General features: G+C 41.9%; 1 protein-coding gene across 1 annotated transcript in view; it reads left to right on the plus strand.

Moving 5' to 3' along the window:
• Positions 1-14,652, plus strand: part of ryr3 (ryanodine receptor 3) — a 423,842-nt gene that overhangs the window by 280,217 nt on the left and 128,973 nt on the right. The window contains exons 70-71 of the mRNA XM_068038163.1: positions 1,962-2,049; positions 6,549-6,641. Coding sequence (XP_067894264.1) covers positions 1,962-2,049; positions 6,549-6,641 — 181 coding nt within the window. The remainder of the gene's footprint in view (positions 1-1,961; positions 2,050-6,548; positions 6,642-14,652) is intronic.

Below are 14,652 nucleotides of genomic sequence, written 5' to 3' on the forward strand. Positions count from 1 at the left end.
GACACACGGCATTGCTGAATCCATGGACCTGCTCTTGATCAAGAGCGTTGGTTCGCATCTTCCAGCACCAGTGGTCTGTATCTAGTTAACACTTGTGGCTGGAGCTTAGTCTTGTTTTTGCCACTCACTCACCAGCAGGCAGTTGAGCTGCTATAGGAGTAGTCCCCAGGTTCTCGCTTTTTGTAGCAGCTGGTCACATAGCTTCTCCATTGTATGGCACATGGAAAGTGCATTCATGTGTCCACTTGTGAGCATTCACTCATGTCCCATCAAACATGTTCCATCCATACTGGAAAATAAGAATTGTCTTTCTGTTTAGTTTTCTTTCATCCTTCAAACTTTTCTTCTTTATCCTCTTCACAGTCTCACCCTCTTTTTTTCCTGTCCTCACTGACCCTTTCTCCAACTATTTTACTCCTGTAACCCTTCTGTTTCTTTTCATTTTCTCTTTTTCCCTTTTATGTACAATCCTGCTCTCTACCCCCTGCCTGGAGCCCTGGTCTTCCCCTCCCTACCATTTCCCTTCTTTTATGCCAATATATTGTTGCAAAGCCCTTTTCAGGTTCCTCTTCTGACCCGCATCTGGAATCTTGCAAAACCCTTTCTTACAGTTGACATTTATGCAGAACCCCAGACACAAGTAGAAAGAGGGACCTGAAAAAGTTGGTGTGTGTGGAGAAAAGTCTGACGAGACTGGGAAAGGGAAAAACAATAGCCTGAGGATGAAACCTATGGTTCGCGTCCCAGGACAGTGAATTGTGGGAGGTCAGGGGAGTAACATGATCCAAGGCGTGAGACAGAAAGCAGGAATGTGTTGTCATGCTGTGAGTCAGGTGCCAGTCTGGCATTTGATTTATCGCAGCTCATGGCACAGATCAATCAGATTGATGATTACCTGTTTACCATGGATCAATTATATCCCAGAAAATGGGACTTCAGCAACAGACAATTTTTAAATTAAGATGGATTATTTTAATGTTGCATGGTAAATCAAGATATCATCTAAAATTTTCTGTTGTTTAAAAGACAGTTTATGACTCGTCCAATAACTTTGTGAGTTTATCCAGCAATCAGCTGAGCCATGCAGGAAGGAAGGTTCCTGGTTTTATCTACAGAGCATGCTGACTTATTTGATCTCAGAAAAGGTGCCCTCCTGCAGTTCACTGTCCTGGGACTTATGTCACTGATTTCACCCTTAAGCCATTGTTTTCCCCTTACCCAGTCTCATTCCAATTTTCTGCAGCAAGAGAAGTACAACATTTGTCTCCAGCACTTCTAGGCTAAGATGGGGAAAGCCCCACTCCTGAAATCCATCCACCGACCCAAGTCCTCTTGTGTTCAGATCGCAAATAACCAGACATTCTGCTGAGTTAGACTAAAGATTCAACACTATTCTTACAACACTTTATTAATAAACCTAAATAGTAGCAGAAAATCAATACAGCAGATTGCACTTGATGATAAAACATTTCACTTGATAATAGACTAGGTGAAGATAACAGGATCAGTGACCTATCATGGTCAAATCATCTCCTGGCACTCACTGTTAAGACTCAGATGATGACTTCCTGAGCTGAGTAGTAGAGGGTACCCAGCAACTGTCAAAACAACTGTAGAACCGCCAAGGTGTAAGGTCCTTCTGGAATGGGGAGAACCATTAGCAAGGCAAAATACACTTATTAAAACAAAAATTGTTTTATGTTTGTTACAGTTTGAATGTTGGCGTTAATGTAGTAACATGAAATTTGAAAAATCAATTTTGGTTTCAATGAGCTGCGAAGACTTAGAATGCAGCCCTCCCTAAATTATTCAACACATCCATTTTTTCACGTGTTCACATTCACATAATTAAAGTTGAATTTGTTTCTGTCATAGTTATTTTTGTTGTTGTTTCTATAAATTTGGAGCTTTTCAGCATCAGGGTGTAAGCAGTCTGTTCCAACTATCATTTTTGTTTCCAGGGCAAGATGGCTAAAGGAACCAGATGCAGACGCTGATGAGCTATTCCACATGGTGGCTGAGATTTTCATCTTGTGGTGCAAATCACTTGTAAGGAATTAATTTACATTCATCAAAAACTGACACATATATTAAAATGATATAATTCTTCACTTTAGAGTAGAGTTTAGAAGTTTGTGAGCATTGTAAAAATTTGAGTTTTATTGGGTTACCCTTTGTTGCAGCCAGTTGGCATTCCCATGTCCTGCTTCTCATGGTCTTTGTTCACTACATTTCTGGGGCTTTGCCAAATTGCTCTTGCCTGCTCACCACTGATGTCCACTCCAGAAAGTGATCTCTCACTTTCTACAAACTGTTATGGCATGACCCTTCAAGACAAAATATATGATTCTGATTGTGGTGGGAGCAACGCACTGTCAATTCAGTCCCGTCACTCCACAGGTCGCATAACATATATCTTTAAGCTTTCCCAAATCAAAGAAAGCCACAGCCGAATTGAACACTCTAGTAACCCCCGAATGAGGCGAACCAAACTAGGTATCTTTAGATATTAACAAATTAACTGTTCATTAGAAAAACTAAAAAACCTCAAACACTACTAAGATAAACCAATATCTAAAGACATTATAACTTATTTAAGAATCTAACTCCCGCATTCGCAAACATATACCCAAACTATCGGAAGTTTGGTGTTTAATTAACTGCCCGAAAAAAATAGAATAACAATAAAGTCTTTGCAGATTTACGTTCCTGCCAGAATGGAATCCTCCTAATGTAGAAATGGTCCAAGGTTGCTTGAAGTCTTCGCAGTTGTCTGATGGGACAAAAAAGATTCTTCAACAGTAGGACAGTCAGTAGTCTAGTTCAGCAGTTGAAGTAGCGATGAACACAGCAATAATTTGCTACCACTTTCAAAAGAATCAATCTGGCTTGACTTTTCAGAATTTTGAGAGGGAATAACAAATAGGGTTTAAATAGACTGAGGGGAGAGCTCTCTGTCTCAACTGATTCTCAACTTTCTCTGCAAAGCCAGTTTTTTTTTCAGCTAGTTTCAAAGTTAAACGGCAACATTGGCTGAAATTTTACGCCACCCTGACGAGTGGGATAGTTGCAGGGATGGGGGGTGTAAAATGGAGCAGGAGGTTCCGTAAGACCTTCCTGACCCACACCCACCTCCACCACCACTTTACGCAGGGCAGCGGCGGCGAAAAACGGCACCCCCCCCCCCACCCCAGGCCAATCAAGGCCCTTAAGTGGCTACTTAAGGGCCTTCGCCTGCTGACATGTGGATTTTACGGGTGGCTAGTGGGCGTCCTGGAGCCGAGAGAAGCCGCCTAACGAAACCAGGCGGCTCTTGAACATCCCAGGGGTGCTCTCATTTTTGGGCACCCTGTGCCCGATGGAGAGCCGCCCCAGTTACCCCAACCACCCTCAACACCCAACACGCCCTCCCTTATCCCCAATCGACCACCCTTGTCTCGCCAGGGGCCAAACGGCGAGGCAACCAAAACTTATCTGCCTTCCTGGCTCCCAGCCTTCCTCTCTTCATGCTGGGCTGCAGTCCCAGCAGTGGCCACCGCTCCTGGTGGCGTGTTGGGACTAAGAGCTGCTGGCCCGCTGATTGGCCGGCAGTTCTATTAGGTGGGACTTCCTACCTCAAGCGGGTGGAAGTCCCTCCTCACACCAATTGAAGCCCAGGGACCCGTAAAATACGGGTCGGATCCCCAGGCGAGGCGGAAGTAGGTTCACCACCGACTTTTTAGTCGATGGCTGGCTCCCATCTGCCTACCTTAAAATCCTGGCCATTGTATGTCCTGTTCTCTGTCTCTGAATGGTTGTATCCAGGGCAGCCAAGATGCACTTTCACTTGGTAACTTCTGAGACTTGCTGCCTTAAAGAAGTACTAATCTCTTACAGCCTGAAAGGCACACCGGATATTTCCCGGGAAAAATACAGCAGGATCATGACAATATGTACAGTATATAGTAATATAAAGTTACCCAAAACTAAAGCAGAAACTCTTGTTTCTGTAATTAACTCACTGAATTGAGATGAGTCCTCTTGTGTTCAGATCGCAGATAAATAGACATTCCACTGAGTTAAACTAAAGTCTATAACACAGGTTTATTAAAACTAAAAGTCATTGGCAGAAAAATCAAAACATCAGATTTCACTTGATTATAAAACATTTCATTTCTTGATAAGATAAATGGTACCTTTTATTTTCTTTTATGAACACTTAATCTGCAACAACATCCATAATATAAAGCTTGTAAGTGAGATTTCAGCTAATAACTTTTGGAATATGAAGACTCAATGTTGATCAGCTCTTGTGAACCAAACACATCTCTGCCTGAACGAGGAGGAGTAAATTAAGCCCCCCCCCCCCCCCAACCATGACCAAGTTACTTGAGATCAAATCCTATCAGATATCAGAAGATGCAATGTTTTCGGAGCTATTGTTTGGTGTGGAACAATGCTGACTCTGATATTGTCATTCCTAATAGCATGCACTATGCATGTGCACATTAAGACCTGTGATGGTTTGCCATAGGTCTGAAGTCTCTCAACTGTTAAGCTGATGGCCCCTTATGTTACTTCCAGATGTATGAGAGGAATGCTAATTCTCTTTCAAGCAGATAAAGTAATCTTAGAATTCGTATAATTGAATAGTTGGGCCTGGAATTTATGCTTGATTGGGTTTTGTTTCCGTACAATTCCGGCCGATATCATGCAATCGCCACAGAAGATTGCAGAATTTTACGTGCAAATTGTGTTCAGCGCAACTTTAGTTCCTGCCATCTTTTGGGATAATTTTTACAACATCACACTATAGAAGTAGGACCATCCCTCAAAACTGGGCATGCCCTCCCGGGTGAAATAATCAGCATTGGGAGTTTCCACGAATTGCGCTTGTTTGCAGACCTTCAAGAAGGCTCCAAAATTTCAACAATCATTCGGGCACAAGGACACGGATAGATACGTGTTCAAAGGTTTTTAATGTAACTTTTTGAAAAAATTATCAAGGAACTGACTGTTGTGCCCCAATATAACAAGAAAATAGATTTGTATATTTTTTAAACATAATTTTCAGTCACTTAACAGCAGGTTACTCACGTGGTGGACTGACACTGATTAAAAATGCTTATTTTATGTGATTAAACCCATTTTCAGCTGTATTAATAAAACTTTACCAAGTTACAACTATTAAATGTATCAAGGAATATTTTAAAAAGTAACATTTTAAAAAATGCATTTTAAACGTTGCCCAATTGTACTAGTTCATAGTTTTTGCGTTCGGCAGAATGAAATAAGTTTGAGTGGTAGCTCGGGGTGGGGGGGGGGGTGTGGGAATGAAGCACTTTTCAGAATGCAAGCAATTTTGGGTGTAATTTGCTCCTAAGAGCAGAAACTCTACCCATAGAGTCTTTCTTCGACTTGAGATATGATTGCTCTCACTATTGGTCACAGGACGCGCAAAGCAGAAGGAGCAGTTGAAATTAGAAGAAATTTAGATTCACTGAATCCATTTTTCAGTCATATTGTATGACAAGATATATACCTGGAAAACAGCTATTAGTTCTCTACTTTCATGTAAGGAAGCCAAAGCAACATCCATAAGTAAAGAGGCGTTGGTGGTAAAATGCTGAAACTGGGTTATAGGTTTGACTGGTGATCAAGTTTGGCTAAGTGGGGAAAATATCTTCCACTTCAGTAACATCATCCCTTCAAAGTGCTACCTGCTGTTGACTAGGGATTTGAAACCCTATCACAAATATATTGCAACAAAAATTAAACACGTTTGTAAAAATATATAATTTACAAATTTTATTAAACTAAGTGCAGCTATTTAGGGTGACTTATTTTTAAATCATACTTTTGATTATTGAGATCAGTCTCATTCCTTCTAATATTTTATGTATCTGAGACACTGGGTGAGATTTTAACTCATTCAAAACTTGCACAGAGTTAAAAAAATTAGGCTCACAGTGCCTGTGTTCAGGTGGGATGATTAAAATGAATGATATTCGTGTACTGGAAAACTAATCATAATAGTTACAGACCAACCAGTTGAAAGGTGCAGAGTAGCAGCTGAGTCCCTTTAAGAGACTGTTGTTGATGTTAGCTACATCACTAGATCTTTTAAGTATTAATTTTGTATTTAACTTTAGTCATTAACTATTCAGAAATATTTCAATATCTTTAAAGGAATTCGTAGTTTTTGGTGCATGTCTTTTTTTATATGTCCCTCAGTGCATGTTCGAAACATTAGTCTGCCAGAGTCCTTTGTAGGGTAATTTAAACATATTCTGTAAAAGTTTGCCTTGTACACAAGAACTGGTGTGAGCAGGTTGTAAGCATTGATAGTTGAGGACTGTGAGAATCAAAGGATAGCGCATGGAAATACTTATGAACCAGTTATTGAATGAGGTTATTCGATGGAACACAGTGACCGTCGTGGTGAAACTATCAATTCAGAAACATTCACAGCTAGCAGAGTAAAGTTTGTATAATGTTAGCAGAAAGTATTTTTGCGTAACTTCACTGATCATTTCAGGTTTCTCTCAATACAACTGTCTATTTTGTAGAATTTCAAACGAGAGGAACAGAATTTTGTGGTTCAGAATGAAATCAACAACATGGCTTTCCTGATTGCAGATAATAAGAGCAAGATGTCCAAGGTAAATGTCAAGAACTTGTTCCTTAACTTGCATGATATGTGCACTGGATATAATACAGTACATATTTCTGAGATGAGTTTTTACAATGCCATGATATAGTTGTGTTTATTAAGAAATTATGCAAAATTGAGTTAATCCTAACTACGGTATTGAGATTTATTCCACAATGTAGAAATTCTCTCATTGAAGATACAGTAATATACCTCATTCGTATTACCATTACTATATACAGTGAAAACTTTGTGCAGTTATTTGTTCTGCTTCATAATAACAGGTACATTAATCTGGTAATTTTAATACAAATGCTGTCAAGATAAAGGCAATGGAAAATGAACATCTGGTTTATTGAAGTGCTGAGCACACACAGTCAGTTTCATTATTATTCAAATTAGATTTGAACGGGATAAAGAAAGCTGACATCATAAGTGAGATACCAAAACTCAAGTGTTGGGGTGATTCCCCTGATGGAAAGACATGGCCCACTGTTACACTGAACCATGTAAACAAGGCAGGAGATGGGACGCTGCAGATGGCCATAACCCCCCGAGCAAGGGATGGAAAAATATCAGTCAGGATCACTAGTGGTAGCTAGTGATCCTGTTGGAAAGTGCATTTGTGAACATGGTCTGAGTACAGGATCAGATTTCCAGTGCCTTCCATGCTTGAATAACCATCAATATTCACTGAGCTTACATGTGGAAAAATAGCCTCTTAAGCTTGGTACAGAAAGCTGCTGGTACCCATGCAATCTTATCCCAGCATGAATTAGAACCTTCAATGCTGGCTGTGGAAAATTGGTGTGTGGCGATCAAAATTTACAAAAGAAAAATATCAGACTCGTAATACTTTGCTGTGCAGAATATAATCTTAATTTAGATACTAAATTATGAGCTCATGACTAATGTTTGATGTTCTTAAGCAAAGAAGATGCTGTTTCCTTCATTTACTAATGGGAAACTTAGTTTATAGCATTGCATGTTCACTGAAACGTTGCTGAGAGTTGTGATTTGTTCCTTTGACAGAGAATAAATGTTCAAGATGTATAACTGAAATAATTTTCAGGTCTTAATAATTCAAAGAATATAAAAATGTGTTAATAGACAAAATGTTTGTATTTATAAACCAAACTTAACTGAGATTGGTTACTAGATGTTCATCAGGTCAGACCCGTGACTGGTCATTTTGAGATCGGAGATAAATGATGATAACAAATAACATTTTTTGTCAAAGCAGTATCAAGTATTGTAAAAAAAAAGGGCGGTACAGTGGCGCAATGGTTAGCACAGCAGCCTCACAGCTCCAACGACCCGAATTCAGTTCTGGGTACTGCCTGTGCGGAGTTTGTAAGTTCTCTCTGTGACCACGTGGGTTTCTGCCAGGTGCACTGGTTTCCTCCCACAGCCAAAGACTTGCAGGTTGATAGGTAAATTGGCCATTGTAAATTGCCCCTAGTGTAGGTAGGTAGTAGGAGAATGGTGGGGATGTGGTAGGAAATAAACTGTGCATTTGGAGTCACACAAGTTAGCTTTTGCATTAATTTGCAGCAGTAATAAAATCCATTGAAACACAATTAAACTGTCAAGTTGGCATTATTAATCTTTTTTTGTTGTTGTTTTCAACATAGATCAATAGTGAAAGTTAAAATGTGTGAAATATATTTCTGTTAACGATCTTAATTATTTAATGTTTTATTTTAACTTATCACTAACGTTCTTGTATTTATTTATTTTTCCTCTTCAAAGCAGTATAGACAAGTTGGCCAAAAGGTCAGAACACATGATTGTGTCATCATGCAACTAGCTCCACAGCTGGCTTGGCAACTTCAGTTGTTTTTTTGTAAATGATCACATTCACAACGTATGCAGGTCCCTGAATACTGCATTATGCTCATTGTCTGAAACCTCTGCAGGAGGCTAACTGTGCTTGTCATAAATTGTACAGCTACCAAGAAGAATGTGCCATAAACAACAATCTAGCTTTCTACGCAAAGAGACTAATAGATTGAAAGCAAGTAACAGGGCAGTAAATTCAATCAGGCGGTTCATTTATTAATGTTAGCAGAACCCCGAGATTGAATTACTGCCTTAAAATCACTGGTTTATTTATTATAGTTTTTTCACTGTTCTTTGGTAAATATTTGGTAAATAAAAATGGAAGCTGAAGGCATTTAATATCACTTGACTGGTGCTGTAGATAATACCAGTTCTTCATTTTTTCCAAAAAATATGTTGTGCATTGCATGTTGTACACTACATGTTATAAAGCTGGAGAACTCCATTGAAGGGAATGGATACTGGATTTATCCTTTATTTAAAGCTTTAAGCAAGTAAAATAGAATATGGGTCATTGCACTATTCTCAAGTGGTGACATTAGCCAAATGACATACTGAATATCCAATAATATCATACCATTAAGGCAGCATGAAATTTGAGATTTCATGTGACCTGATTGTTGCATTCCTCTGTTGCTTTAATGTGGGTGGGACTTTCTCCTTTGTAATCTAAAGTGATCTGTCATGTTAAATAATGTGATTCTAGCAGGTATCATTGTGAGCTCGAAAACCCAGTTGAGACATAGGCAGTCCAGCAAGAGGAGAGATGAAGTTTCAGCCACTGAGTGGAAGACCTGGGGGAGGAGTTTTAACCCAGTTTACCTGGTGGGAACAGGATGACAGAACAGTTAAAATAGCTGTCTACCCACAACCATCATAACTGGGCCCTCTTTTTAGCCAGAGGAGGCACTTCCTGACTAAAGCAGGAGCCTCATCAATACATGCAAATTGGGGTCTTCTGATGTCATTCTGAGCCCAATTACATTTTGATGGCCTGCTGACTGGGGAGCCTGATGCAGGTGCCCCACTCAGTAAGGGTAGACACAGAAGAAGAGGAGACACTCCCAGTTAAACTAGAAAGTGTCTAGGGGCCGTGAGGAGCAGAACTGCAAGGAAAGTCTGGGCCTCTGTTGTCCCAGGCTCCCCCCTTTCCCACTTGAGAAAAGATTGCTATCTTCACATCGTGCCCCCCTATCCTCACAACATCCCGTATTTGTGGAGGTCACCAGTTAGAAAACTGGCCAGCCACTCCTTTATGCCCGACAGCTGGTCGGTGAGAGGCAAGTGAGACCCAGAAGGTAAAACAGGCCAGATCGCAAACTGATGATGTCATGCAGGTTTCACATGCAGCCCATTCTCCGCCTGCCCTCTCCCAGTTAAAGGAGGAGGCAGTAGCAATATTGGATAGGATAAAAATATACAAAGAGGAGGCACTTAAAAGGTTGGCAGAATTCAAAGTAGAAACGTCACTTCCCCAGATGGGCTGCATTCTAGGTTACTGAGGGAAGTAAGGGTTGAAAATGCAAAGGCTCTGACCACAATCTTGCAATTCTCCTTAGATATGGGGATAGGGCCAGATGATTGTAAATTTTAATCCTTATTCAAAAAAAGGAAGAGGGATAAATCCAGCAACAACAGACTATCCAGCCTAAGGTCGGTGGTGGGAAAACTTTCAGATAATAATCCAGGGCAAAATTAATTGGTATTTGGTAAAGTATGGGCTACTAAATGAAAGTAGGCATGGATTTGTTAAAGGCAATAGGTGTTTGATTATCTTGATCGAGGTCCTACCATAGAATCATAGAATGATACAGCATAGGAGGCCACTTAGACCACTGTGCCTGTGCCAGTCCTTTGGTGGAGCTACCCAATTAGTTCCACTCCTCTGTTCTGTCCCCATGGCCCAATACCATTTTCCCCTTCAAGTATTTATCCAATTCTGAATTTTCTGTTGAATCTGCTTCAGTACTTTTTCAGGTAGTGTATTCAGATCCTTCTGCCACTGGAAATAGTTTCTCCTTATTTATTCTATCAAAATAATTCATGATTTTGAACACCTCTATCAAATTTCCTCCTAACCTTTTCTACTCGAAGGAGAACAACCCAGCTTCTCCAGTTTCTCCACATAACTCAAGTCCCTCATCACTAGTACCATTCCAGTAAATCTCTTCTGCACCCTCTCCAAACCTGCCGAAAATGGGGTGCCCAGAATTGAACACAATATTCCAGGGCCACTGGAGGACCCCCCGGCAGTGATTGAGACGCCCCCACCTCCACGAAGATCCAACCCCGCCCTCACAAATGCTCCAAACCACCCCATTGCCGGAGCCTGCCTGAATGGCCTGGGTGACCCCAACCCCACTCACCAGTCCTGGGGTCTTCTCCAATCTTCGGTGCTGCAAGGTCCTCCTGCAGTACCGGAAATCACCACGGCTCCCAATGACGCTGCCAGTACTGCAGAGCTGCCGGCAGCTCTGGAGGCAGGAGCTCGTCCCTTTAAGGAACGGTGACACCGACGGCAGGCAGTTAATTGGCTGCCCATCATTAAATGGCTTTGGGGGTCTGATGGAGGACCGAGGAGGATCTCCTCCTCTGTTCCAGCCTGCCACCGGGAACCCCATCACCAGAATAAAATGCAGCTCATGGTTGTAAGGGGATCAAGGCTGGAAACTGAATATTCAAGGGTATTTGACATTTCGGAAGGATAGGAAGAATGGAAAAGGAGGTGGAGTAGCTCTGTTAATAAAGAATGAGATTAGTGCAGTAGAGGGAAATGATCTTGGCTCGGTAGATCAAAATGTAGAATCCGTTTCGGTGGAGATAAGAAATAACAAAGGAAAGAAGTCATTGGTGGGAGCAGTTTATAGGCCCCTAACAGTAGCTAAGCTGTAGGACAGAGTATAAATCAAGAAATAATGGGGGCTTGTAAGAAAGGCACTGCGATAATCCTGGATGATTTTAATCTTCATATCAATTGGACGAATCAAATTGGCAAAGGTAGCCTGGAGGATGAGTTCATAGAGTGTATTCAAAACAGTTTCTTCGAACAATCTGTTCTAGAAACAACCAGGGAGTAGGCTTTTGTAGACCTGGTAATGTGTAATGAGACAGGATTAATTCATGACCTCACAGCAATGGAGTCTCAAGGCATGAGTGATCATAATATGATTGAATTTCACATTCATTTTGAGGGTGAGAAGTTTGTATCTGAAACTTGTGTCTTATGCTTAAATAAAAGCAATTTTAAAGGGTATGAAGACAGAGTTGGCTAAAGTGGACTGGGAAATTAGGTGAAAAGGTAAGACAGCAGAGAAGCAGTGGTATACTTTTAAGGAGATATTTCATAATTCTCAACAAAGATATATGCCATTGAGAAAGTAAGACTATGAGAAGGGTGCATCATCAATGGCTAACTAAGGAAGTGAAGGATGGTATCAAATTGAAAGAAAAGGCGTTCAATGCTGCCAAGTGTAGTGGTAGGCCAGAAGATTGGGAAAATTTTAGAAACCAGGAAAGGATGACTGAAAAAATAATAAACAGGGAGAAATTAGAGTATGAGAGTAAACTAGCAAGAAATATATAAACACAGACAGCAAGAGTTTCTGCAAGTATATAAAAAGGGAAAAGGTAGGTACCTCTTACCTCCCCTGGACCATGACCCTACTACTGAACATCAAGCCATTGTATCCAGGACTGTCACTGACCTCATCTCCTCAGGAGATATTTCCTCCATGGCCTCCAACCTCAGTTCCCCAATCCCATGCAGCCTGCTTCCACCTCCTTCCCAAAATCCACAAACAAGACTGCCCTGGTAGGCCCATTGTTTCAACCTATTCCTGCCCCACTGAACTGATTTCTTCCTATCTCGATGTATTTTCATTCCCCTTGTCCAGTCTCTTCCCACCTGCAGCTGTGACTCTTCCAATGCCCCCCACCACTTCAATAGTTTCCAGTTTCCTAGCCCTCACTGTCTTCTATTCACCATGGACATCCAGTCCTCTACACCTCCATCCTTCACTGGGATGATCTGAGAGCACTCTGCTTCTTCCTAGAATGAAGGCCCAACCAGTCTCCATTCACCACCACCCTCCTCCACCTAGCTGAACCTGTTCTCACAAATTCTCCTTCTACTCCACCCCCTTCCTCCAAATAAAAGATGTTGCTATTGGTAGCCATATGGGTCCTAGCTATGCCTGCCTTTTTGTGGGATATGTGGAACATTCCTTGTTCCAGTCCTACTCAGGCCCCCTCCCTCGCCTCTTCTTCTAGTACATTGATAACTGTATCAGTGCCGTTTCCTGCTCTCGCCCTGAACTGGAAAATTTCACTAAACTTTGTTTCCAATTTCTACCCTTCTCTCAGCTTCACATTGTCCACCTCTGACTCTTCCCTTCCTCGACTTCTCAGCCTATCCCCAGAAATGCAGACAATCAAGCAATATTCACTATAAGTCCTCAGACTCCCACAGCTACCTGAACTACACTTCACACCACTCCTGCAAGGACGCAATTCCATTCTCCCAGTTTCTCCAACTCGGTCACATCTGTTCAGACGATGCAACCTTCTGTACTAGCACTTCCAATGTGTCTTCCTTTTTCCTCAACCGAGGATACCCCCCCCCACCCCACCCTCCATAGCTGTGGTTGACAGGGCCCTCAACATCTAAGTCACGCACTTCTGCTCTCACCCTTTCCCCGCCCTCCCAGAACCATGATACGGTTCTCCTTGTCCTCACCTTCCACCCCACCAGCCTCCTTATTCAACGGATCATCCTCCGTCATTTCTGCCATCTCTAGTGTGATGCCATCACCAAATATATCTTCCCCTCCCCTTTCAGCAATCTGAAGGGACCGTTCCCTTCATGACACCCTGGTCCATTCCTCAGTCACCCCCAACACGTCCCTACTTTCCTATGGCACCATGGCACAAGAGGTGCAACACTGCCATTTTACCTTCTCCTTTCCCACTGTTCAGGGCCCCAAACACTTCTAAGTGAAACAGCGATTTACTTGTACTTCTTTCAATTTAGTATACTGCAGTAACTGCTCACAATGTGGTTTCCTCGACATTGAGGAAGACTAAACATAGACTGGGTGACTGCTTTGAGAAGTACCTCAGTCTGTAAGCACGACCCAAAGCTTCCTGTCACTTGTCATTTTAATTCTCCACCTTGCTCCCACTCTCTGACCTTTCTGTCCTTGGCCTGCTACAGCGTTCCAAAGAGGCTCAACGCAAGCTCGATGAACGGCACCACATCTTTCAATTGGGCACTCCACAGCCTTCTGGACTCAACATTAAGTTCAACAATGTTAGATCATAACCTCTGTCCCCATTTTTTCTCCTTTTCTCCTGTTTATTTTTGCTGATTGTTATCCCCCCCCCCCCCCCCCCACAACCAAACCCCATTTCTTTCTTAATCCCTTTACTTTGTGTTCAGATGGCTCTATCCTGCCATCTTCACCTCATCCAAGCAAATCTTTTATTTCCTTACTAGGCTTTGTACCACAAAACCTTTTATCATTTAATATCTCTTGCCCTCCAGCCTATCACAGACCTTCCCTTTTGTATTTCTTCCTCCTCCCACCTTTCACTTGCTCAAAACCTATTACATTTCTAATCTTTGCCAACTTTGATGAAAGGTCATTGACCTGAAACGTTAACTCTGTTATTTTCTCCACAGATGCTGCCTGACCTGCTGAGTATTTCCAGCATTTTCTGTTTTTGTTTCAGATTTCCAGCATCTGTAGTATTTTGCTTTTGTGTTTTTTAAAATTCTTTTAAGGGGTGTGGGTGTCGCTGGCTCGGCTAACATTTATTGCCCATGAGAAGATGGTGGTGAGCCGCCACCTTGAACCGCTGCAGTCCATGTGGTGTAGGTACACTCAGTGAAGGGACGGGGATATAGTTTCAAGTCAGGATGGTGTGTGGCTTGGAGGAGTACTTGTAGATGGTGGTGTTCCCATGCAACTGCTGCCCTTGTCCTTCTAGGTGGTAGAGGTCACTGGTTTGGAAGTTGCTGTTGAAGGAGCCTTGGTGAGTTACTGCAGTGCATCTTGTAGATGGTACACGTTGTTGCCCCTGTGCGTGGGTGGTGGAGGAGTGGATGTTGAAGGTGGTGAATGAGGTGACGATTAATCAAGTGGGCTGCTTTGTCCTGGATGGTGAAGAGCTTCTTGAGT

This window comes from Heterodontus francisci, chromosome 9 (assembly GCF_036365525.1).
Source record: "Heterodontus francisci isolate sHetFra1 chromosome 9, sHetFra1.hap1, whole genome shotgun sequence".
Lineage (NCBI taxonomy): Eukaryota > Metazoa > Chordata > Chondrichthyes > Heterodontiformes > Heterodontidae > Heterodontus > Heterodontus francisci.